The sequence below is a fragment of the Sinocyclocheilus grahami genome, unplaced genomic scaffold (genome assembly GCF_001515645.1).
Source record: "Sinocyclocheilus grahami isolate Dianchi unplaced genomic scaffold, SAMN03320097.WGS_v1.1 scaffold33.1, whole genome shotgun sequence".
NCBI lineage: Eukaryota > Metazoa > Chordata > Actinopteri > Cypriniformes > Cyprinidae > Sinocyclocheilus > Sinocyclocheilus grahami.
Window position 1 is genome coordinate 871,359 of NW_015505212.1, and position 26,804 is coordinate 898,162.

Below are 26,804 nucleotides of genomic sequence, written 5' to 3' on the forward strand. Positions count from 1 at the left end.
GCTAAACGTTCTGTAATTTAGTCGGTATATAATACAGCATGTGGTGTATGCCATGCCTCATCTTATTTTTTGTTGTTAATAAACGTTTTGTAAGCTAGTTTGTCATTGTATCTTACTGTTTTATTGTTGTTGTGCTTTTTAATTAAGAATAACAATGAATCCATCTTTTGTTTTAGTCTTAAAAAATTGAAAGGTGTGTTGATGTAAGCAAAACAGACAATTATCTTTTCTTGTAAAACGTGACAACAAGATCGCAAAATCGAAAGTGAAAGCACCCGAAACCCGGCTTATAACATAGCAAAAGAGGATCTCCCGTTCACAAAATTCAAAACACAAATAATAGCGTACTAACTAGGGATGGGTACCGAAACCCAGTATTTAATTGGTCCTGGGGATAAATTATGAAAGACCGGAGTATCGATAAACTCTGACGTTAACAGTTCTGCTATCGGTACTGGAGAAATTAATAAAAGACACATACATGTATTATTGCTATATATACATTATCTTGCAAATTCTATCTCACCAGAGTCGCCAGCTGTTTTTCAAACATTTGTCTATGATGCATTTTTGCTATTCATAATTCAGAAGCGAGATCGCGCCCACAGAGGAGCTTTAGCATGCGCAACATGAAAGCCCTGTTTAATTATGATAGAAGAGAGAACTAAACATTCAAACATCTGCTTACACTTTAGGCCTGTGGCTGTTTTATTAAGATAATTAAATTTTTTTATTTCGATTTTGGCTTCTAAGGATTATACAAAAGAAGACATGAGGTAAAGCTATTAAAACTAGCTCAAAATACGATCAAATAGACACAAAAATAAGTCAAATTGGCCGGCTTGGAGAGTATTTACTTAAACACAGTTTATGTCTTAAGTGGAGGAGAACAGTTGGGAGAAAATCCGATGTGTGTCAATATATTGTCTTAAAGTGACAGACTGGCGCTTGGGCCATCAAAATGCAAATCTGCTCTCAATCGGAATAACGTTATAGCTTTAATAAGCATTATTTTATCAATACATACAGTGAAAACTTTGCAGTGTTCATTTACATTTGATTACGTTTAGATTTATTTTGTAGGCTATTACTTACCTGAACAATAATGTTAGTAGAACTTAATGGAAAAATGAAATCACTGTTTATTTAATTTCATTTGTATATTTGTTTTATTGTATTTGTCAGTTTGTTTTATTTGTTTCTTTGTTCATGTGCTTACTGTATCTTATCTTATGTATAAAACACTAAAAATGCCTGCACACTGGTGCATTTACAAATTGATGTTTTATATTAATTCATTAAATATAAATATACATTATATAAAGTAGGGATGCAGTATCGGGCCCGATTCTGAGCTCCTGTACTCGTACTCGTTAAAATGCACCGATACCAAACGCCGATACCACACAACATGTGATAAGTGCCATATTCAGACAATGAAACACCGACAACAGAACAACAACAGCAGAATGGACTTATTAGAGATTAAGGATGTCTACGAAGTATATGTATGCAATGAATATAATGTTAAACATTCAGTATTGACTGTATAGCTGATGTGCGCGAGCTGATAAGCAAAGCGCGCTGAGTGGATTGAGCGCGTGGCGGCGCAGATGCGCGAGCTTGTCGAGTGAATATACCTTTCTTAGACATCACTGGAAAGTTTGTAGTTCGGTCGGATACATCAAAAACAAGGAAGTAAAGCAATGCACAAGTTATTTAACGGTAGAGAGAGAGAGAGAGAGAGAGCGCGCGCGCAATTCTGTTGTGTGATCTTTGATGTTCACTCACTTAGCACACGCATCATTTGGATTAAAACTAAATCGTAAAAATAAGACCATTTTATAGGGGCATTCACTATAAATGTCATTTATTTTTAACCTTAGGCATACACGACTTTCTGGCAAAAGTGAATCTAACAGCTTGTGTGAAATGCGCTAGGCTGTACTATTCTGCATCAGTACAAATACGTGCACACGTTGCACGTGTTTTGCTTGCTTGATTGTTTCTGCATTATATGAGTGGCTTTGGAATATAAATCGCAGCACGTTTCAGATGAAAAAAAACGCGACTTCTATTTCTGAAAATATCACAGTTAGGAGATTTATAACGAGTGGTTCCCTGCATTATTACAGCGAAGTGTGTGATTACAGTACTAAGCCGCTGCAATGGAGCAGCTCTAATGCTATTAAATTAAAGATGCACAACAGAGGTCTACCGTTAAAATAATAAAAAAAATTTATAACTGATTTTTCTTAAATTTAAATGTTAATAATAATTTATTATTGTTATTATTCTTTTGAAAAGTACATTCCACTGTAGTAGTAATATATTTGTCACAATTTCTTAAAATCAACTTAAAATCAAGATAATTTATTTTGACTGTTTGTCATGAAGACCTTTTGAGTTTCAAATCTGCCAAATTCCAGGTTATACTGTGAATTCCATTTGTATGACTTTTTCATAGGGCCCTGTTTACCTTCTCTGTCTCTCTCCTGTTCTTTTTTTGGGCTTAAAAGCATTTTTGGTTTACTCTCAGATGGTGCTTTTGAACTGTGCTGCCATATGTTGCTTCCATTTCCCAGCAAACCTGCGCAAGAGATGGCAGTTTCCATATTGTGACTTGATAAGCAGCTGGATTACAATCTGTGACTTGCTTGTCGTGCTTTTTCACAAGTGATCTTTATAATAGCAGGGCTAGAAGAGTCAAAGTAGGCATCACGAAAGCAAATCTGTTGGAGGCTGCCAGCTGTTGTCGGATTGTATGGCTGGTCGTAGGATACAGGAACACTAGGTCCAAGCTGGGTATATGGCAGTTGGTTATTTATTCTCGCTCTTTGCTCAACATTGAGCTCTTTGCTCAACATATTATATGTTAAGCTTTGCTTTAGAGAGATTGGGATATACAATCAGAACATTTTAATCCCATTGGTTTATACATTTGCTCACTGAGTAAATTTGGATTTGTGGCACTGTTGAATGAAGGAGTGAATTCGCATCAATTGTGCATGTGAAAGATTAAGCCACCGGTCAGGCGTTAGACAGGAATGTGCTACTGGATGAATAAACAAAAGCTTTTCCATTGACCAAATGAACCTTCTGTTCACAAGTGACGGTTCGATTGATTCATGCTGTTGGAAATTAAGTAGATGATTTCCGATGGCGTTTGTATTGTATTGAGGCCTCAGGTTTTTCAATTAGTTAACCGTGGAACGGACACACATGCAGGATCCACGGCTACGGAATGCACCCTAGACCCCTGCACCAGCCCCTCACAAAGAACCTCCATTGTGCTAAAAAAAACTGCTGCATCACAAAAGACTTTCATAAAAGGGTAAGAAAAGCCACCCTCGTTTCTCTTTCTTTTCCTTTCTACCAGCTCAAAAAAAACAACAAATACAAACCTCAGACCACAGCTGCTAAAATGCATGGCTTGATTGTGACCATTACCTTGATTTTAGTGGTCTGGCTCACCTCAAACGTCACAACATCGTGTTGAATTTACCAGATGATAACTTGAAGACCTACACTTTTCTGACAGCAATTTACATTGAGTTACATTGAGATTCCAATAAATGTTCCAAAAGCAATGCCATGGGAGAACTCTTTTTGGTTCCCCAAAGAAGCTTTCTTTAAAGAACAGTTCTTAAAAGAACCATTTTTATCTTACGTTTTAAAAATCTTAAGACCCTTTTTTCACTATAAAGAACTTTGTGGAATGGAAAGGTTCCATAGATATTAAAGGCCCTTCATGGAACCATAGAAGCCTATAAAGAACCTCTAATTTTAAGTGTGTAGAGCGTGTAAAATTTCTTCTGACCCAGCTAAACTTTTACATTTTTGTGCATTCTTGAAATTCAGAAAAATTATAATAATTTATTAGCCAAATGTTCTGCGCTGTGGCTTTACTTGAACGTTGAAACGCACTGGAAGACTTCTTTATGCATCAACTTGCATTTTCAGTCTCCTACATTTGAACTGAAGAAAATGGACATCTGAAGTGCAAAAGCACAGACAAACAGTTCTGTCTCTTAATAATTTAAAAGTGAGCCAGAAATGAGGCAAATCTAAAAATGACCTTTATGGCAAAGTGTAGTGTTCTTAATTGCATATTTGGTCGAGTAAATATCTATTTGCAGCAGTCTGTCCGCACAAACCTTCAATTTCAGCGTACCCTAGACTTTCTTTGTAGTGGGTACGTATTGCTAAATTGCAGTCTATCGTTTTTCTTTGGGACCACAACCACCTCTGCAGATCAGAGAAGTGGAGCCCAGTTACTGGATTTGATGCCTCTGATCTGGTACAGGGTTGAAAATACTTCAGTGTTACTGTGGCTTGTTACTCCTCTTTATGGAGGTCACACTTTCGGTACCTAACATCTGTGATCGGACAGCTCAGGACAGGGCGGTCATTCTGATTGCAGAGTGTTCATGTGACTTCTCCTCTGAAAGCGTTTGAGCTTTCAGAGTGTGTGGCTTCATTGACTTGAATCGGCTGATGACCCAGAACATGACTTCTGAGCTAAATTTGTGGGTCGATTGATTAGTTCAGGATGAACATCATTGGCCGTGATGTCATCCTTTATCCTAGTTCCTCCCCATTCCCAGGAAATGTGTCAGCAGTGTAGTGCATCATGGGAAAAACTGCAATGAGATTTCTTGCCCTTCTGACGCAGCGTACAGGTAACAAGCTTAATGCTGCTATTGTTAAACCGTGACATTTGGTTCTTCTCATGCCAATCATTGCATCAAGCCTGTTTTTTGCACATTGAATCCAGTTAGCCGAAGACCGTAATTGTTGCATGTACTGCTCATATGCCAGAGTCGATAAATCAGTGCAGCAGGGCATCGCTTTCCTAGTGTTTCTGCTTCAGGGTCTTGTGCCCGGTAGCTCTATTGGCCAATATAAAACTGAATGAGGTTTCTTCCTCTTCTGCTTCACTGAAGATTGGATGCATTCTTCCTCTTCTTAGAGAACGAGATTAGATAATGCAACGGATGGATCTGAATGAAATGCATGTGTGCGTAAACATTAGTGACGAAATTATTAAGCATGTCTGTTGCGAACATCTCATAACGCTTTTATTTTTGATGTTGCTATATTTGACTTGAGCGAGGAGATGAGGCCTTCTTAGGGTTGTCTTGCTCTCTTTGAAGTCGGTCTCGCTGGCCTCTTATGAATTAGGAATCAGTAACTGGCTTGAGTAATATGATCCTTCTAATTTTCTTCTCTCTCTCTCACACATTTCTAAATCCTGAACCGCTGTTTGTTCCTTATGTGGAGCAACAGGAATGATTGAGCGTCAGACACATTGATCATTCTAAAAAGGCTGCAGCCATCTGCTCTCAAACCAGAATTAGCAAGGTGGAGGCCCTGATACACTGAGAGCTTTGAGCTTTAGCTGAAGATATTAATATGGGCTATAAGGCACTGTTAAACTACAATTATTACTTGTTTCATCATAAATTTACCAGCGGATGTGATTTAAAATGGTCCCTAAATGTATCCTGATTATAAGTTTAGACTTAAAAAGCCCTTGTATGTTCCCTTTTTGCACATTTTTATCTCCATTATCATGTGCTATGCCTTATATCACAATATTGACAGCATAGATTCCAGTTCATTATAATATTGCAAGATTGTGCATGGCAAGTAAGTCTTGGATCATTGTTTTTCCTGCACCTGCTGTAGTTAACGATGCACTCGATTTAGGATAAGTTTAACAGGATAAGTGGAATACCTAATGTAACATAGTTCATAAGTCGGGAAGAAGGAGGCAGGAACCGGCGAACATTTAAACAAACTTTAATAATAAAATAAACACAAAATAGCGCGACAGCCCCTCGCGGACGACTGCCGCGCACAAACGAAACCAACACACAAAATAAACTCCAGGCCTGGTCCTCTCTCGTCTTTCCCTGTCGTCACTCCTCCCTTGTATCCTTCCGGAGCTCCTCCGTGAGACTCGAGACCGGTGAGTGGCGCAGGTGTCGCTCATTATCACTTACTCCACCGGCCTCGCTCTGTTCCCACGGCTCTCGGCCCCGCCCCTCTCGTCACACCTAACAAGCTCAGAGTGGATTCGTGCATCGGTGGCAAGGAGTATCGTGTCCACCAAACTCAAACTGTTTCCCTTTACTGGTCAGAGTGAAGTCAGATGGGTGGTGTTTGCTGATGGTAGTCTACAGGACCTTTATTTATTGTATTCATGGTTGTTGTTGAAGAGAGGAGACAGGCAGATGTTATCTCATCAGTAAATTGCTTGTTTCTTTGTCTTGGTCTTTATCAGTGCATAACAGATGACAATAGGAGAACGGTGTGTGTATAGTTAAATATCGTGTTATAGATTCTGTGTTTGGCCAGCAAGGCTATACTTCTGCAATAATGTCAGATTCAGGGAGAACAGATAATATGTGCCACTGAGAAAACCTAAACATACATTGCAAGTTAGCTTGTTGCAAGGAGGTCTATAATGACTGGAGAAAGTTAGCATTCCCATTCATTTCAATGGCTGTTGCTTGGCTGGTGCACAACCGGCCCTCCTGGAAATATTTTATTTGAAATCTGCCATTCTTTCTTTTGGCATCAGAGAACATTTGTACTATAAAATAGCAAAATAAGTTGATTAAAAATATTTCCTCAGAATACATGCTAATTTTGAACGGCTGTCTTTGGAGTAACATGTTTTAACCAGATTGTGTTGTTTAGAAATGACCAGTAGGGGCTGAATTACTGGCCAGGCCTTGACCTCTTGGCATGAGTTTAGACATCCAGTTTCCAGATGTTTTGAAGGACTGTCATAGTGCCTTGAAGACTGATTTTCAATGTAGTAAAATAACATCTGCTTACCTTTATTAGATTTGTTTAGGATTGCTACAGATGAATTAAAAAAAATTAAAAAAACATGAATTCAAGGCTGGCAAATGAACTGAATGCAACACCTATTTTCTAAATAAAAATTTTTAGTCTTTGAGATCTGCTCTACCCATTTCCTTGCCTCTAGAGCCCACAGCAGTGAAATATTTCTCATTTTAGAATACTATGTGGGTTGAATTTCTTCTTTTCCCTCATCTCTTCAGAATAAGCACACTGTGAAAGAAGAGGAAGAGAACGGAGAGAACATCACACTCTTAGTCAGAAGAGCACCATCTGGCACATAAATAGAAGCCTTTTATCCAAGGACCTCGAGACAATGATTGCCACTTGTCACTGCCTGTGGAACAGGGAACTTTCCAGAGTGGGTTTGCAGGAACAGGTTCATACTGGTGGAAGAACACTCAGAGAGAGCGACTGCTTCAATTAAAGTCCAAAGTAGGCTTGCCGCGATAGACGGTGCTGACGGTGATACCGGTGTTAAGCCGCAACACCGGTTACGTCACTTGCCCACCGCATCACCGACACCCACCGTCGTTTTGATTTTTTATAGTAATAAAAATCATTTAGTTCAGTAAAAGAACAGACACTACAATTAAAAACTGAACGCGGCCGCTCAATGTAGCGTGCCGAACGACATTCGCATCACACAGATCAGATTTCATTTATCCAGTGAGGAGAGTGAGTCGAGCTGACTGACCAGAAGAGTGAGGTGAGGTGAGACAGACAAGACGATCGCGGATGATTTAGTTTCGAAACTAGATGCAAAAGCGCCTGTTTGGCAATATTTTGGATTTTGAAAAGCCTGTTGACTTTTGCCGTTTATCTAAGGTAATTTTAAACATTCGTTTCTTATTTAATTGGTTCCACATTGTTTGCTGATTTTTACTTTATTTAAACTTTATTTATTTTATTTGACATTCGTTTTGCTAATAAACATACTACGTTTCTTATTTATTTGGTTATATATTATACATGTTTACTCATTTCCAGTTTTGTATACCTATTAAACTTTGTAATTTATTTGTTATTTTATATTAGGCATAGCTTGCCCTATAGCATGGTGTATTTTTATTTGTTTTGTTAATGAAAGTTCTATGTTTTATATATACTCTAAAGTGAGTTTGATGTTGTGTTTTGTTGTTGCATTCAAGCAATTGACGCCGAACTGCCGCTAATTCAAAAGTGAAAGTAAAATGCGCACGGCGCTTTTAAGCTATTTAAAAGAGAGGAAAAGATGGAAAATTCAAACGAACTAAAACCGAACAATTGCTTTACTCCGAATTGCCGCTATTTGAAAGTTAAAGTAAAATGGGCACACCGCTTTTACAAGCTATTTAAAAGCGAAGGAAAGCGAGGAAAAGAGGGAATGTCCCGCCCCCGCGGTGATACCGGTATTGCCGGTGTTGTCACACGTCGATTAACCGGTGGGAAAATTTCCTCACCATCACAACCCTAATCCAAAGGACTGAATACGAGCCCTTCAAGTAGCCAGCCTGTGCTTTTGTGATGGTGCTACCTTGGTGTTCCAGTTATGCAGTCTAATTTCCACATCAGTTTGTAATACCAAAGCTAGGGATTGGTCTTAAGGGTTAACTATTGCCCTGCAACAACCATCAGAATATAGATATGTTGGTACCCTAGTGGTTATTAGAATTCGTATCAATAGAATAGCTTTGCAATTTACTACAGGTCTAAAGTTTGGGATAATTAAGATTTTAAATGTTTTGATAAGTCTGTTATACTCACCAAGGCTGCATTTATTTGATCAAAAAAAAAATTGTGAAATATTATTAGAATTTCAAATAATTATTTATTTTAGTATATTTTAAAATGTAATTTATTCCTGTGATGCAAAGCTGAATTTTCAGCATCATTACTCCAGTTTTCAGTGTCACGTGATCCTTCAGAAATCATTCTAATATGCTGATTTGGGTGATTATACATTGTATCGCAGTTTCCGTTGTTACCTTTACCACTATATAAATGGTAACTGTTAAATTATATTGTTGAATGTCATCTTCATTACTTCTTGTAATCTTCAAAAGTTAATATAAGTTTTTAATACTGTACATTATACATTTGTGTTGCTTAAATTCACTTGTAGCATTTTAAAACAAATTTTATTTTTAATGCATTTAGACAAAATTGTGTTAAATTGTTCTGGACATTGGTCATAACATGAAAATAATTATCGACTTAACAGTATCGTTCGAATTTTAATATCCATGCATCTCTGCTTCCTACAGCATTCCCAGTTTCAAAAGTGAAATATTCTGAAGCAATTGAGAATCTGTTCTGTTTTAAAAATCTGTTTTTGGCCCCCATGTTTTTATTACCCTAGCGTGTCTGTGAGGGTGTGTTCACTGTAGCCGCTTTTTTTTTTGGTTTGCAGTTACAACCACAACTTCCACTGTGTGTCTAAGAACCTCGTCTATAGCAGAGGGCATGAGAACAACACATCTTGTAGGCTGATATTGACATTTCTGCATTTCTTTTTCTTTTTGCTCCTCTAGTACAGCTGAAGCGTCCCGAGGCGCTCGTCTCAGAAAGCTTTTGTTAATAGCGGGACGTGGTATCGAATGGCTCCTCCAGAAAGAATCTGATTTGGCCATGGGGTAGCTGACCGCCCCCTGACCGCCTGTGTAGGTGGATTACTTTTATACATTCACAGAACAAGTGCAGAGTATGAAGACATTTATCAAACAGAACAAACTCTTGTTCATGCTTTTGATGAAATCATGGCGGTTTTGTCTATGAATATTGATATATGATATTTTGTCTTTTGTCTTAGTCATGAACTTTAAGGAGGCAGAGAGCAAGAAAACTTTGAATTAGACTACTACTCTGTAAATTTCCATTAAAGTCTTTTAGACTGATTTATTTTTACCAATACTGGCAAAGTCCAAACAGATCCTTTAACTACGGCTAACCTCTGTTCTTCAGAGCGGAAAAATCCACATCAAACTTCAGATGCTTTGCTCTGCTTGAGTGCTTTTCAACACTTCATTGTAGGAAAGGTCAAACTCCTTGCCAAGCCCAGTGATATATTGGCCTTGTAGGAATACAATCCTATTATTTTGTGGCTGAAGGATACGAAGAAAAAAAGGAAGGGCTGAATTTCAAGAAATGGTAATCAAATCTGTCAGGTACGTTACGTGTTGGATGCCGAACACCTTGAGCGCACATGTCCCACAATGTGATCTGTCATCCGAGCAGGAAGCAAATTACCTGTCCAGTGTTCTTTGCCACACGATTGCTAGTGTTGGATCAGCCATTTGAATTATGGGTATTCTCCGTATACCTTCTGTTAAGCCTATGCATTAAATGAAAACATTTAGATGGAAGAAGATTCCCAAGCACCCATACTTTGACTTTAGACTGGAGCTGATTTGTCTGATTTAGTATCCAAGTGAATGGGCGTCACAAAAGCTCTTTCTTCAGTTAAGTGCCCTGAGATGATCCTCTGTGTCTGTTGCACCAGGCTCTCTCATTTCTGGTGCCGTCATTAGTCAAAGCGGGCTGCCGTGTTGTATCACATTACCCACGCTACCCGCCATAACCCAAACCCTGTCTGTAAAGTGTAGTTGCTATGGGAGTCACTTTATAGCTTGTGAAAATGCCAGGATGAAAACAGTCTATAAAGTCGCAAACTGCCCTACAGTAAGAAAGCAGAGGTGCAGATCTGTGTGTCACAGCAAAAGTATTAGACTCTTAACAATTGAAGCATATGCAAAAGATCAGTTGCCTTAAGTTATTAAGATCTTTGTTTTTTTATGATGCAGTGGTGCATGACAGCAACAAATATTAGTTTAGTTAGTTAAGTTTTTTTTTCTTGCAGGATAATGAACTGATAATTAAGGCTTTTTAAGTAAGGAATCTAAGGCTTCTCTTTTATTTTTAATATTTAGTACATCAATATATTACTGATCCCTGGCGATCAGTGAACTAAAATTCTAAGGAAAAAAGTTAAAATTGCAAGATGCAAACTTTCAAACTTTTTTTTCAGAATTCTGAGTTTACATTTCGAGATGCATAGTTCACAATTCAGAGAAGACGACATTATTGTAGGATATAAACTCACAAGGAGTGAGGAAAAAAACTAATTTTTATATATTTTTTTATTCCATAGATTATTTTTTTACCTTTTTATATTTTTATTCCATGGCGAAAATAAGCATCCATACGCTACAATAAAATGTTGCTAAAATTCACTAACATAAATTTGTAATGATTTTGATTATATAAAATTCAGCAACACACTCTTTTATTATTACATTTATGCATTTGGTGGACTCTTAAGGCCAGGATACACCAAGCTAGAGACTTGCTCGGGACGGATTTTTCAGTCCTGCTCCCACAGAAAAATGTTATCTTGTCCCGCACAACATCCCAGCATAAAAGCTTCCGATAAAATATTTGTTATTAAAGCAAGCATAGGCTGCTGCGTGCATAGTTTGGCATGGCAGAATGCAAGCAAAGAGCACTCCCTTTTATAATCACTAAAAAGCTGACATCTCAGTTCATCGCAATCTCACAATTATAACACAATTAATCTTTCATAATGTCTACACTTCGTGTATCATAATAAGAGGATTCGTGAGCACGCAAATTTCAGCGTTGCACAAGAACTCCAGCGTTTTGAGCGGTGAGTAGATTCTAACTTAAACACCTCTGATTGACCATTGTGTTCCAGAAATCAACACGTATGTCTGTGATTGGCTACATTGCTCAACGCTGCAAAAACATGTTATAAATAGAAACTCTGCCTATGCTTGTGCCTGTTAATCATTTTTAGTTTATATTAGTAGTTCTTGTTGCTTTTGTGCAAAAGATGAATAATAATTCATTTGTTGTTAGATATTTTATGTTGAAATATTTCTAAAGTTTTTCTCTGATCTTGTACAGTTATTCTCCACTTCTCCTCTCCTGTTAGCATGCGTTCTCAGCAGAACAAGCCCATCCAGAGTCCTGCGCGTGGCCCGCGGGCGGGCACTCTTTATTGTGCAACAAACATGTCAGCACTGTGGAAGCATTTAAAACAGTCCGAGAAAGATGCAAAAATCATTACAAGCACCGACAGCGAGAGACTGTTTAGTACTCGGGGCTTAAAGTTTTCCGGCACCGTGCCGGATCTCCGGTGTGCAGCGTTTGGCTGCAGAAAAAAAATAATCCTACATTTGAAAAAAAAAAAAAAAAACCTTGTTGATATCCCTTTCGAGTCCATGAGTTCGCCTACCAATGGTATGAGAGGAGCACAGGCACAGCTTTCACTCTCAACCAAACTAACATTACTAGCCAATCAGAATGTTTTGCTCTTATAAACACATGACGCGCATAATAGTATCCAATTGCAGAGTCGCAGCCCTGATGAATGGAGAAGCGCGACAAAAAGTTGTGAGGCGCAATGGTCAAAGATGTCCATCTAGCTCATATTTACATAGAATTTTGGTCCTGTTCACACATGATCTCTTAATGGTAATTTACCAGTAAAGACTGTATGTGTGAAAGGGGCTAAACTCTTCCTCTGTATATGCTGTGAACTTGAATTGCTTAAAGTTCATCTGGAAAAACTACATTTTCTCACTAGATTTGTAATGTAAATAATTTATAAACCTTTTCCAACACAGGAGAATACATCATATTTCTAAATTGCCATTTATTGTACATCGCGATTTCAAAATAAAAGTTTCTGAGTTTGCATGTTGCCAAATATTAAAATTGAATGGATTTAAATATAGTTAAATCACGTGTAAAGTGAAACGTCACCAGGCCGTTGGCGCTCTCTGCAGGTATTTGTTATAATACATAATGTACTTAAGTTGGTTATGTTCATATTATGGTAGGCATATTACATTGTGTTTTAACAGTGTTGTTCAATAAAACCATGTCTCACCCCCCCCCCCCCGAAAAAGAGGTCTTCCTGCACGTTTCCGCCAAAATAAAAGTTGACAAAAAGCAAGAACCCCAACATTCATAAATGTTAGTATTGTAATTTTACTGTTATGTAAAATAAAATAAAAAGTAAGACAATAATAATGATAATAATTACAACAGCTCTATTAATACATTTATTATACCATACACATAGTGCTCAAATTGGGATCTGTAATATTTTCTAATGTTTTAAAAGAAGTCTCTTCTGCTCAGCAAGGCTGTTTTTAATTTTACAATAAAAAATACATGCTTGATTCAAGAAGGTGGTCTGTTCGCCAAAGAATATTATTTTAGTAACTTATTAATTTTAAGTTAAATTGTGCTTTGTTGGTATAATGTCTGCTAGAATGTTAAAAATGTTTAGTGTTAAATATTTTTAAATTGTTGTTTTGTAATTGATTCTTTCTTTGAAAAACAAGACAAAACCGTAAAAAGCACATTTTGGCTATTTAATTCATGCAATGGTGAAAAAAAATGGTCAAAATACATGGGGGAAAAACTTGAAAAACCGTGTTCTGTATTCCGCCTTCGGCCCAGTGTTACATTTAGGTGCATCCCTACTGCAGAGTATGCACAATTTGTTCAAAATAGATTGTTCACATGATGTACACAATAGTTTCTTGTTGTTTACACGATGGATGTTGCACTCTCTCTATCCTGCGTGTCTATTAATTTTTCTTAAATGCATTAACTAATGCCTAATGGTTTATTGCTTGCGTTACATGAGAAAATAAATGAGTTTTGTCTACCTCATGTAGGAGATTTAATGCGGGTGCGGTTCGGGTCGTGGTTTCTATGTCAAACGGGTCGGGTACGGAATTAAATTGGTGTTGCTGTCAGATAACGGGTTGGGTGTTCTGTTAACTGCGGGTGCGGTGCGAGTTTATCAAACAGGACCCGTGCAGGACTCTGAGCCCATCTATACATCAGTTCTGACATCCCTGGTGATAAATGTCCTTGTTCCGTACTGTGATTATGTAAGATTGTGTGCGCATGTGCAACCGTTTGTCCTGGAGTAAATTCCAGACTATCATATCTCATGAAATTTCCATTAGAAGTGTCCTTGTTTATGCAGAGAGTTGTGTTTCAAGTTTAGGAGATCTTCGCTAACTGTACTTACTGTAGCTGTGCTGTACTCTAACTGTAGGGCTAAACTCAAGTCTCGTCTCAAGTAAATGAAAGCATTGCAAAATGCAAAATTGCATTATGCCAGTGTAATTACCAACTTATACCACATCAGTCTAAATAAACAATAGCCCTGGCACACCAGCCATGGCTTGCATCATTGTGACAGGACTCTAAAAGATAGGGTCTTGGATGAGCCAGCTTCTATTTTGGCTCCTGTACTGCCTTCACACTTCACCAGGACAGGAACCGACAATGTAAGCCATCGTTTTACATTCATTATTCCGTTTTTGTTTGCTTCTAAATTAGCACACATCCATAATGTATAGAGCAGTAAGATAGCGCAGACAGTAGTTAGAGGAAACGATTATACCGTGAGTGTTTGGTATCTCTGTTACATGCTGTAGATTTTCATTGTGATGTATATTAATGTGGAAGGAATCTCTAATTGATATTGTCACAGTGTCAGTCATTGATCATTCGTCAGCTTTGTGCCAAACCTTACTGTCTGCATACACGACCGTTCAGCAAGGATATACAGTATATACTCACTTAAGAGACTAAAAATTCTTTGCACTGTAAGGGTCTTTTTTTTTTTTTTAATGTTTACATTTTCTTAAGATAGATGTTTAATGTCATCTTGGCAGGCGGCTCACTCGGGCTTTGAACAAAGCTGCAGTCTATCCTTGAGTAACAGTTCAGTTCATTAGAAAAGTGATTCAGCGTTTCAACGAATGACCGATGAAGTCATCAGCACCCTGCAGCATGGCTGTGTTTTGCATTCATTGCGGAAGCTCTCAATGTGAAAAACATAGTATAGCTGTACTGTGAACTCTTGAACATCCGTTCACAAGAAATATGAGCGTTTTCCCCCCCGCTCTGTTCTTTAATCATCGGCTTTCAGCAGTCTCACTAAAATGTACCGTTAACGTGATGCAAGCGTCAACGAATGACCGATGAAGTCATCAGCACCCTGCAGCATGGCTGTGTTTGCATTCATTGCGGAAGCTCTCAATGTGAAAAACATAGTATAGCTGTACTGTGAACTCTTGAACATCCGTTCACAAGAAATATGAGCGTTTTCCCCCCCGCTCTGTTCTTTAATCATCGGCTTTCAGCAGTCTCACTAAAATGTACCGTTAACGTGATGCAAGCATCTTTCTCTTTCTCTAGTTCTTTCTTTCTTACATAAGTGATCTTTTTTCATGGAAGTACTGCTCATGTGGCCTGAATCTCCTTTGTGTTATTCTCAGAAATTGAGCTTTTTGCCTCCTGTTTAATACATAAATCCATTCATATTACCTTTGAAAGATTAAAATACCTTACTCTCTTTTGGCAAATATAGAGGACATAATAGCACAATGATTTGTTTGAGTACATGATTATCCTTTGGATGATTGACCGTTTGGATGTAACCTATGTAACCGGTATGTACTAGAACCGAATCAGAACGCAGATTTTGGTGCCTCATTTAGGTGCCACTTAAATGCCCGAGCGATCGATTGAAATATTTGTCCTGGTTCTCCGAAATGGACGTAAGAAGCATGGGCGTCGCTAGGCCATTTTTAGCGGGCCTATAGCGATTAGCTCCGTAAACTCGTGATACACACATTCGTGATCGCCTCAGAGTCAATCCCCTTTAAACTTCATATGAAAACGGAGGCAGACTTCGTCTCCTCCCCATCTTTCAGCGCGCTCTTCAATCCGCAGACCACGGCAGTGCAGCGCGAGCGGACTCAAACAGAAACAGAGGACACAAGGTGTGTGTTTATCTGTGCAGTTCTTTGTCATACATACAGTTTACAAAAGGTCACGAGGGAGCAATCGGTTTCCCATCTAATGTTACTGTAAAATTTTCGTTGCGTTCACCCCTCATCACACCACAGCTGTTTACTCCAGCGAAAATCTAGCCCTCAACACACATGAACGCATACTTTATAAAACGATCATGTTGCTATTTTCAATTGAAAATGTTATATTTAATATATAACATATTACAGTGCATGTGGCATACATACAGTCATTCACAGAACTGATTAATGACAGTGACAGACAGCACTCAGTCAATTCACTCATTTTAACTAAATATCAGAGTGATTGACAGAGATACAGTAGAAACTAGGGCTGCACGATTAATCGAATGCGATTGTCATGCGCATTTTGTTAGTAAAGCCGGTTCTGTAATCAGCAGTAAATCATCATCATGTGCTTTCAGATGGAGCAGCATTTACTACACAGAGCCGTAGTTCACTGACAAGTTACACAAAAAAATCGAAGAAATCATTCGCGATAATGACAGCTGTTTGCATAGCTTCTCAGTGAACTACGGCTCTGTGTAGTAAATGCTGCTCCATCTGAAAGCATGTGAAAATACCACATTTAATAACAACATATTTTTACTCCAAACTCACTTCATAATGTCAGTCGAGTGTTTGAAATAAATCCTTCTGTGAGATGATGTGGCTTCTTACACAGAATAAGGCATGCAGCATATTTCATAGTATTCTAAGCAGTGATAAAAGGCATTGCATTATAAATATACTTTATTTTAATGAAAATTATAATAATAATAACTCCGATAAACCATATATTGTCATAATCATGTGTTTATTAGTCACGTTGAGTCAATAAAAGCAGTTAAATCTTCTGTTTGTCCAGCTACCGCTATAGGCATTTCCTGGGTTTCTTCTGCGAGGCGTATTTGGAGTTTCAGCGCGAGAGCACCCTCTGGCCTTTGGATGGAGATTTACTGCTGATCACAGAGGCATGCTTCACTGAAAGATACGCATGACAACCGCAGCTTCTGTCGAATCGCGATTTCGATTCCATTTCGATTTATCGTGCAGCCCTGGTAGAAACATTATGTGTGGTTTTGTATTAAATAATGACCCAGATTGTGAAATATATTTATTAGCCTTAGAGTAAGGGAAGCACAACTCGGGAAATGAGAGCATCCTAGGAGCACGTGAATGCTATGTATATTTATTTTAAATATTTTTAATGTTCTTTAATGTTATCCATCCTTTTTTTTTGTGTGGCTCTTTTTTTAAATTATCGGTTCAGGCACCGGTACAGCTTTAAAAGTATCGATTTGGCACCGATATCGTAAACAAACCAATCCATACCCAACCCTATTTACTGCGTACTTAGGGTGTATTCACACCTGTCTTGTTTGGTTCGATTGAATCGAACTCAAGTTCGTTTCCCCTCTTGGTGTGGACCTTTTTGGCAGTTATGAATACAGCAATCGCACTCTGGTGCGGACCAAACAACCGCACGAGACCCAGCTGAAGAGGTGGTCTCGGTCCTCTTCCAAACGAACTCTGGTACGGTCCGTTTAAGGTGTGAATATGACCCGACCTCGATCCGACCCAATTGCAGAAATCACGCTCCGAAACAGACAGCTCGCGCATATAGTGCTGTTATTTGCGTTTCAATGGCTTAAATAACTTGTTTTTAAACCACAATGCTTAAAAACAGATGCAAATGGTGAGTTTTCGTGACCATGGCGCACAGCAACGCGACGTGAGCGCGCTAAATAGGCTAAAGCTTGCCGCAAAAATTACCATAACTATGTTAGGGGAAAATAGTAAGGAGATATTTGAATTATTTATTAATAAACTAGTGTTTTATGAGTCAGTGTCGCAAAGATGAAGTTGATGATCCTAACTCGCCATCTCATCATTGGACGCACCTTTAGAAAGAAATGCATCATTACGGATTACATAATAATAAGAGTTTTTGTTTTGGATTTGAATTATTTCGTTTTGTAGTCATTTAAAGCTTTCTATGGATATATTCATCATGTCTGTATGGAAAATATTTGCTGAGTTTAGGTTTATTTTTGTGAAGCGCTCCTGTTCAAGACCTGAGCCTGCAAGCGCATCTTATTTGTTTGTTTGTTTTTATTTACAAAAGCACAAAGTTTTCTTGATATTGTGAGTGCACACAAATAAAAATAGACCATTTACAGTTCTGAACGATGATGTATTCTTACCATTATGAGCAAAAATGACGGCGTATTTAATTCCACTGGTGTCCTGAAGCGCGCTTCAGCTTCCACTCTCCACACAAACGATTGGATATGCACCTAATAGCGCACATTTATATAGGTTAAATGTTTAAACTAACATTGTGATGTGCTTTAAGTATTTTATATCTATAGATTTTATTTTCGGCAAGTCGTAATTACAACATCGTCTCATGTGATGCTCATAAGTTTCTTCATATTGCGTTAGTATCTAATGACACCAAATCAGTAAAAGAATAAAAATTGCACTAAGAAAGATCTCCATGATTAGCCTGTTTTTGCACTTTCAGTTTTTCCCTGCTTGAGAATTTATTTCCAATGAATTGATGACCTTAGCACACGTGTGGTTTTGTTTAGAATTTCTGGTTCACTTGCAAAAAGGGCAGTGTGAAAGCGAACTGCACCAAACAAAAAAAATCAACATTGTATTTGGTCCGGACCAAAGCAAGTGAACTAGCGACTTTCCTGGTGTGAATACACCCTTAGACTATGCAGACAGTGTCTGATTAGGAACGAATGTAATTTAAAACCACAAATCCTTCTCTCTGAACTTGAAGTCAGTACGTTTATTAGTACACATGAAACGTCTTAAAAGGACTGTGTCTGCTTGGACAACAGTATAATGCAATGCAAGTTGCGACATGCGGCGCGGCAGCAGGCATTAACATTTACATTTATGCATTTGGCAGACGCTTTTATCCAAAGCGACTTACGTTGCACTCAGGGTATACATCTCATAATTGTTTATGCATTTCCTGGGAACTGAACCCATGGCCTTGGTGTTGCTAATCCCATGCTCTACTGTTTTAGCTACAGGAATACGTAAACATAAACTAAAGCAGCTTTTTATAGACACATTAAACTTTCAGTTCTACTACATAACTAATCTTGCTAGGTTAGTTAACACTTACATGTTTATAGCATGCTGCTGTACATCACATCTGGTTTAATTCCCCAAAGATTTGAAAGTAACACGTTTAGTTTGTACAAGACGCACGTTTGCAAAGCTGGCCAAGCATTTGCATCTGTATTTGCATACACGTTTCTGGCCTTAAAATAAAGGTCTAGCATGGACTAAACATTTACATCTATGCATTTGGCAGACACTTTTATACAAACCGTTAAATTGCATTCAAGGTACACATTTTTTCAGTTCCCTGGGAATCAAACCCATGACCTTGACGTCATGCTCTACTGTTTGAGCTACATTTAAGGCTTTATGTGTATTAGTCTGTTTTGTTGTGCAAATTACATCGGCAGAATGCACAGACCCACAAAAGACTGATAATAGTTCTCAAATATTTGACTTTCTAAACTCCCTAGATAAAGTAATGCATGATCCAGGTCCATGGGAAAGGTATGAAGTCATACTGGGAAAAAGATTTTAAACCACACCTCTAATACATTTTACAAAGGAGCTCACAGGAGATGTGGACCACCATATTCTTATAGGACGACCTCCAGCTCATTAACACTGTTTTCAAGATTGGGCCATCATAAAACATCCATCAGCAATTTGTTTGCTTTACAATGTTTGAACTGTTTGTAAAGTCTTGGCACATTTTTTCTTGTTAAAGGCTAACAGTTGATAATCAACAAGCTAAACCGGCGACCATGACGTTGATGTTCGTCATAAAGGTGAGTTTAAAGAACTCAAGAACATGCCAGAGTAAATGTCCCTCTTGTACTTCCGGTCTGTTCCCTTCTGCTTCTGTATTCTAGGACCAGAAAAACACAAAGAGCTCCTTGTCAGGACCAGTGGTGGCAGTGTGTGTGTATGTGTCATTGGCATGCTTCATTATCTTGAGCATGAGACACAGTAATCACCTCCTAAAAGCCTCCACACACACACACACACACACGTTTTGCCAACTCTGACCAGAATCGTTTCAGCCTCTAAACAATTAACAATTAAAAGAGAGATGCACAAAAAACCCCAAAGGGAATCAGTTCAGACTAGCCACATGTAAAGCTGGTATAAAACTCTACTTCCTCTCCACCGGTCCCTTCCCTTTTGCTGCTCAGTTTCTTTCTGTCTCTCTTTGCTTTCCTGTGTGTCATGCTCAAGAAAAAGAAGGATGGAGAGATCTCCGAGCCCTCAGTTAAGAAGGTAAGAGGGGAGAAAGTGACAGGGTGGTCTTCGGGCATTCCTGGGGGCTGAAAGCTTAAACTTCTGGAATGAAAATAGTCCAGAGCCATCTGTGTGATCAAGGTGGATTTGCAGGATGCAATGTTTGTTTTCTGGCGTAGAGAGCGGGGGGGGTCCAACACAATCTCTTTGACCCCTGTTAGACTTGATCTGTCAGCCTGGTGCAAATGCAGATTCACTGGGTTTTTACACCTGGCTCATTTGGAATCTTTGTTTCAGAACTTTCACTATTTTCTCCCTTAGTTGGGTTCTTTTAGGCAAATATGAAATTCTTGGATCCACACCAAAATAATCGGTCCAAGATCACCTGGACAACTCGACCAATTGAAAAGGAACTCTGGAATGGTTTGGTAGTCCAACCCAATGGACATAACAAACTCTGAACTGGTTTGGTTGTCCAACCCAGTGGACAAAACAAACTTTGGAGCAATTTGGTTGTCTGACCCAACGGTCCAACAAACCAAGCTGTATCAGAATAAAAAATGGGAAATTTTGAGTGAAAAGGAACACTGTCTGACTCTGTGGGTGAGCACAGTAGTTAACACAGTTGAACACCAAACAGTGCCTTTTAATCTTAATGTTGTGTACTTGCCTGTCTCCAGTTGCATTGCAAGAATGCTGTTCTGATGAAGTTTGATTCCCACTCCAACCTTGAAGTGCAATGTATTTTTATACATGGAGTATCATGCTGTTAGCTTACAAACATCAAACTCTATTGGTATCAATTGTGAGTTGAGTCTTTTTTGCAGAATTGCTGTCTTTTGTAGAGCGTTCCAAGTCAAACACTTACGATTCTAACCAAGCTTTGGACCAGAGTAGTAGGCTATTTTTAAATGGTGAATCCTGGAAATGTTATATTTTTTTTTTGTTGCCATATTTCTCATTGAATCTGAGTTTTTTCTTATCAGATTAGTATCATGTTTTTCCTGTGAGTATGTGATTTGGGAGAGTGTGTTTCCTGTACGATGAAACGTTCACAGTACAGTCCTTCAGCCCTTTGTGCCAAGTGATGAGAGATAAACAGGTGCCAAATTGAAGTTCACAGAGTCCGCGGGTGTTTGTTTCTCTGTAGCATTATTGTCGCAAAACCCCTGCAAGTGACAATTGCTCAAGTGCTTTCGGGCACAGTGGTGTGTTTGTGTGAATCAAGGTCTCTGTAAGCCTGGGCCTTATACTTGTCTGCATAACTGTGTTTTACTCATGGTCTAAAAGCCATCCTGAAAACAGCACCTCCTATAGCTTCGTCCTAAAGCCTGGAGATTAATCACTGCGATCACTCAGTACATGGTTGATTGCACACAGATATGGCACGGGGTTATGTAATAGTCGTGCTTTTAAAAATCTCTTGATGGAGCGGGGGGATTTGAGGCTTGCTGTTGACTCAGATAATAACGTCAGCAGGGCATGACTGCACCGCGCCGTAATCCTCTCACGGTTCACGCAGCGTGTTCCTCTCTTCAGGCAACAGCTGTCAGGCCATTAATAGTAGAGCAGTTTACAGACACGTCTACAATGAGCTCTCAAAGGTTTCCGCTCCAGACTGTCATTGAGAGCAGATTAGTGGTGGCCGACTGAATTTATAAAGGATACTGTTGGAGTTATCAAGGTTATGTTGTCGAAATGATCACCTTTAAACCTGCCTAACTGTTGGATACACGAAGTACCTACCTACCTGGCAGGTCAAATTGTGTTAAAGATTAGGACGGATCTAAATAATTTTCTTCTCACTTTCCAATTAAGGGCTTATTCCTGATGTTCAGCTTAATGTGTGAATTGTAGCATTGTGCTGGGACTGGTCATTGTTTACATACTTGTTTGTCACTTCCTGTGGTAATAGGCACACTGTAAAGCATTATCTGACAGAGTATTACAGCTCAGAAAAAATTTAAAACAGTTCAAAGATCATTTGGGGAGTGAAATCCAACATCAGCAAGTATGCACGAGTTGAAGTTATTGTTAATAAAATATATATTTAAAAAATATATATTGTGTGTTAGTGTGTGTATACAGTGTATATGTGTGTGTGTGTGTGTGTGTGTATATATATATATATATATATATATATATATATATATATATATATATATATATATATGAAATAATTAGCAAGGATGCATTAAATTGTTCAAAAGTAACAGTAATGTTATTGTTTTAAAATATTTGTGTTTGTATATATATAAATAAATACATAAATAAAGCAATAACATGTAGTTAAATTAAAAAATAAGTCCGATCCAACAATTTTCCAAAATTAACGTAACAGTAAAGACCTGGTTTTTTTTGGGGGGGTTTCTTTTGTTATAAGAGATTTTTAAAGAATTCTGAAAATATTTATCATAAGTTTCACAAAACAAATTAAGCAGCACAGCTGTTTTTAGCATTGATTTTAATAAGAAATAATGTTTCATAAACACCAAATCAGCATATTACAATGATTTCTGAAGGATCACGTGACTTGGTGAACATGAGACTTCTTTCAAAGTCTTTCTTTCTTTTTCTCACTATAATGTTTCTCACTCTGGTCTTTTCTCTCTCTCTTTTCCCGACCTCCCACCCTTTTTCATGACAGATCCAGTTTGCAGACCAGAAGCAGGAGTTCAACAAACGTCCCACCAAGATCAGCCGCAGGTCTTTGTCTCGCTCCATCTCACAGTCTTCTACAGACAGTTACGGCTCAGGTATGACGTTGTACATGCACCAATACCCACTATACAGTCACACGTGCACGTCCCGTTAAACCTCAGTCAGGTGGGCTACATAATAATACCATACATCAAGGGTCTAATGCAGAGTGTCAGGTGAAGTCATGTGAACAAAGTCTTTCCTGTGTGGGTTCTCTGGCAGGCCTCTTTAAGATGATTACATTGATAAAGGAGAGTAGATTGTAGGTAGGGAAGTAAAATCGACATTCCTGCAGGGCTGTCTTAGGACTGTGTTCATGGAGAAACAAATACACACACCTACATATTTTTTTTTCTTTATTATTCCCTTTTTCAGCTGCCTCGTACACTGACAGCTCCGATGACGAAACCTCTCCCCGCGACAAACAGCAGAAGAACTCCAAGGGCAATGCAGACTTCTGCATTAAGAACATAAAACAGGCCGACTTCGGACGCAGGGAGATCGAGATTGCCGAGCAAGGTTGGAAGGGCCCTGTGTGTCTTAATGTTAATGTGCCGACAAGCTATAACTGTTTACGAGCGTGACGGCTGATTGTGCAATGACGCTCACTCTTTGTGTTGTCCGCAGGCCTGTCAACATATTAAGCCGCTGGTATTTGTTTATGTGTGAAGTAAAAGTGTGTTTGTGTGAGCTCAAGTGAAGCATGTTTTGATGTTCTTCCTGTGCTGCTGAGGGGCCATATGTTCAGTGTGTGCTGTGAGACAGCAGGGCGCCCTCTTCAGCCCCTCATAACAACATGGCCAAATACTCCAGTGTGCACTTACACACAGCCTGTGTCTGTTGATAAGCTTTAAAACTCTTTCATATTTAAAGCTATATTATGTGACTCTTTTTTGTTAACAAATGTAAAAAAAATTAAATGAGCGAGTACGTAGGGCTGGCGATTTTTGCGATTTAATCGATTAATTCGAATTTAATGTTTTGCCTTGATTTTATATTGTATAATTCAAGGAATCGCGAATTTGAATGTAAATATTATCAAATGCTACAATTAGACACTGACAATATGCCAATCATAGCAGTAAAGAGAAAAGAACGATCTGACCTCATGTCGGCGCACGTGATTAACCGCTCACGACAAGGACAAGGAATTTGACTTAATGACAGGAGCTTCCAGTGCTGAAGTATGGACATTGTGCAAACTAGTGCAGCAGACATAGAAATTACACAGTAGAGATGGAGTATAACACTAATATAAGAAATAAGAAAATTAAATAATGCACTATATACAGAAGTAGAAATATAGAGAAATGTAATTGTTTAAATGAATGTAGATATATTTACAAGTGCGCAGTTTAGAAATGTAAAATTTTCTATGTATAAAAGCAGTCATTTTGAATTTGAATTACATTGACTGTTGAGTTTTTTTTTTGAAGCATTTTCATTGTAGCCTATTATTTCTGAACATATTACATGTAGGCTATAAGACAAGTTTGTACAGGATGTAGTTGTAGTTATATTTAACAAGTGATTTGTTTAACATTTACATCATGTTGACAACTTAATGTGTGCTGCATTTAGAATAGAATTTTCCTTAAATAGAGTGTTAATAAAGAAAAAGCTGTTTGAATCATGTTGCAGTAACATTTTTAAGTTCTGAGAAAAAAAAATGTTCTGAAAAAATCGAGATTGAATTTTTTTGCTAAATCGCCCAGCCCTACGAGTACGTCATAAAACCATCTTCTAGTTATTTATATTTATAAAGAGTTGTCAGGATGGATTTCTCGGGAAGCTGCATACTTTCATCATTTAAACTCAGAATTGCAAGGGGAAAAAAGTCTGAACTGTGAGAGAAAAAGGTGCAATAACCTTTTTTTTTTCTAACCCGTGGCAGGAACAAGCATCCATAAGCAGACAGTACCTGTAATTAATCACAAACTGTAGCATAGCAGCACATTTTCTGTGCATTGACTAGATTCACAAAACTCTCGCAAATCTCTAAACCAGTTACTGCTTTGGTCCATTTGCCTCTAAATAACCTTGCCAAGTTATAGTTCCCATCATTACTTGAAATGAATAGCAACCATTATATATATAATGTCACCGTTGCTAAAACGTTTTAACATTTTTAATCTCTTAAGACACATTTTTCAGATATCTGTCTTTTGATATTATGATAGTGACGTTCGCACTGGTAATGTGATGATTTGTAACCATGAGCACAGAGATGTGCCTCAAGCCATCAGATTCATAAAGCACAACTCGCATAATTACCAAAACAATGTTCCTCAACAAATTACTTGTAGTTTTATGCTTCGGCCACTAAAAGTTACACAGTGCTGCTTTAAGTCAAGGATGTGCATGCGATAATCACTTTTTAGTTTAATATTAAAAGCATGCATTAATGACTATTGTGTATCTGTGCGCTGTAGAGATGCCGGCTCTCATGGCTTTGAGAAAAAGAGCTCAGGGAGAGAAGCCATTGGCTGGAGCCAAAATTGTGGGTTGCACCCACATCACTGCACAGACTGCTGTGAGTTTCTGTACACACACGAAAATACACTCAAATACCTAATATTAATTTGTTCTTAAATTAAGCAAATTACACTATAATCCCAACACCCTAATCCTAACCCAACACCTTTTTAGGACATTATTTGGCCCGTTTAGGAACTTTTTTACTCTCGTACCATATTTGTGAGGATGTTTTCAAAAAATAATGCAAATTTTTTGAGAGCAGACTGACATCTGTGTTTCAGTAATGCATTGTGTGTGTGTGTGTGTGTGTGTCTGCAGGTGTTGATGGAGACCCTCTCTGCTCTGGGCGCTCAGTGCAGGTGGGCCGCCTGTAACATCTACTCCACTCAAAATGAGGTAGCAGCCGCTCTGGCCGAAGGAGGTAAATATTTTTCCTTTCTTATTATTATTTCCTTTTTATTCTTTTATACTTTTCTGTCCTGAACAAATCGTGTGTCGTCTCTGGCAGGTTTCTCAGTGTTTGCCTGGAAGGGCGAATCGGAGGATGACTTCTGGTGGTGTATCGATCGCTGTGTTAACGTGGAAGGCTGGCAGCCCAACATGGTAGCTGGACTATTTACATTTAGAGAAGTGAAATAATATGAATGTTCAGCATTTGAACAGCTTATGTCTCGTAGATCTTAGATGATGGAGGAGATTTGACTCACTGGATCTATAAGAAATATCCCAGCATGTTCAAAAAGATCAAAGGCATCGTAGAGGAGAGCGTGACTGGAGTTCACAGGTGATTATAGTCATTTATGAAGGACTCGAGTTTGTTAAATGCATTAAATAGTGTTATATTTTTGGCTTTTGATGTGGATTAAGTGAAAACTTTAGATTTAGAATGCAATTGGACAATGTGGGGACTGCAATTGTTTTTTTTTTTCAAATCAAAAGGGAATGTCTCCATCTAGTGGCAAGTAGTGGAACTGGCAAATGTGAAGTATAGTATTTTAGAATATACTCTACCAGTCAAACGTTTTATTATTAAATTACGATTTTTGTTTATTATTATTAAAGTTTTTGTAATGCATAACATGAACAAGTATATTAATTATAATGACCATTTTATATGTATAAAAGGACCACTGTAATTTATATGTAATTTAATGACCACTGTATATGTGTGTGTATATATATATATATATATATATAAATTCTGTATTATATTTAGTGGTTATCAACATTAATCCTTCAAAATTTGTCTTTGTGTGTGCATGTTTTTTTTTTTTTTTTTTGCTAAACATCTCTCATTATTTATTTTCTAGGTTATACCAGCTGTCAAAGGCTGGCAAGTTGTGTGTGCCCGCGATGAATGTTAACGATTCAGTGACCAAGCAGAAATTTGACAACCTGTACTGCTGCCGTGAATCCATCTTGGATGGGTATGTCTCTTATAAAGGCACTTAAAATAGTTTCCCCAATCAATATGTTTAACACAGTGTGTGTGTGTGTGTGTGTGTGTGTGTGTGTGTGTAAAGTACTTGTCTTTTCGGTTCCGCAGGAATTGTGTGGTTAATTTCGGCCTGTGGTTTTACTGAGCGTGTT

At 38.1% G+C, this 26,804-nt stretch overlaps 1 protein-coding gene across 1 annotated transcript in view; it reads left to right on the forward strand.

Annotated features, from left to right (window-relative positions):
* LOC107579442 (putative adenosylhomocysteinase 3) overlaps window positions 1-26,804 on the forward strand; it is a 42,463-nt gene that overhangs the window by 8,518 nt on the left and 7,141 nt on the right. The window contains exons 2-8 of the mRNA XM_016265279.1: window positions 22,684-22,792; window positions 23,112-23,255; window positions 25,169-25,269; window positions 25,533-25,635; window positions 25,723-25,817; window positions 25,892-25,998; window positions 26,525-26,641. Coding sequence (XP_016120765.1) covers window positions 22,684-22,792; window positions 23,112-23,255; window positions 25,169-25,269; window positions 25,533-25,635; window positions 25,723-25,817; window positions 25,892-25,998; window positions 26,525-26,641 — 776 coding nt within the window. The remainder of the gene's footprint in view (window positions 1-22,683; window positions 22,793-23,111; window positions 23,256-25,168; window positions 25,270-25,532; window positions 25,636-25,722; window positions 25,818-25,891; window positions 25,999-26,524; window positions 26,642-26,804) is intronic.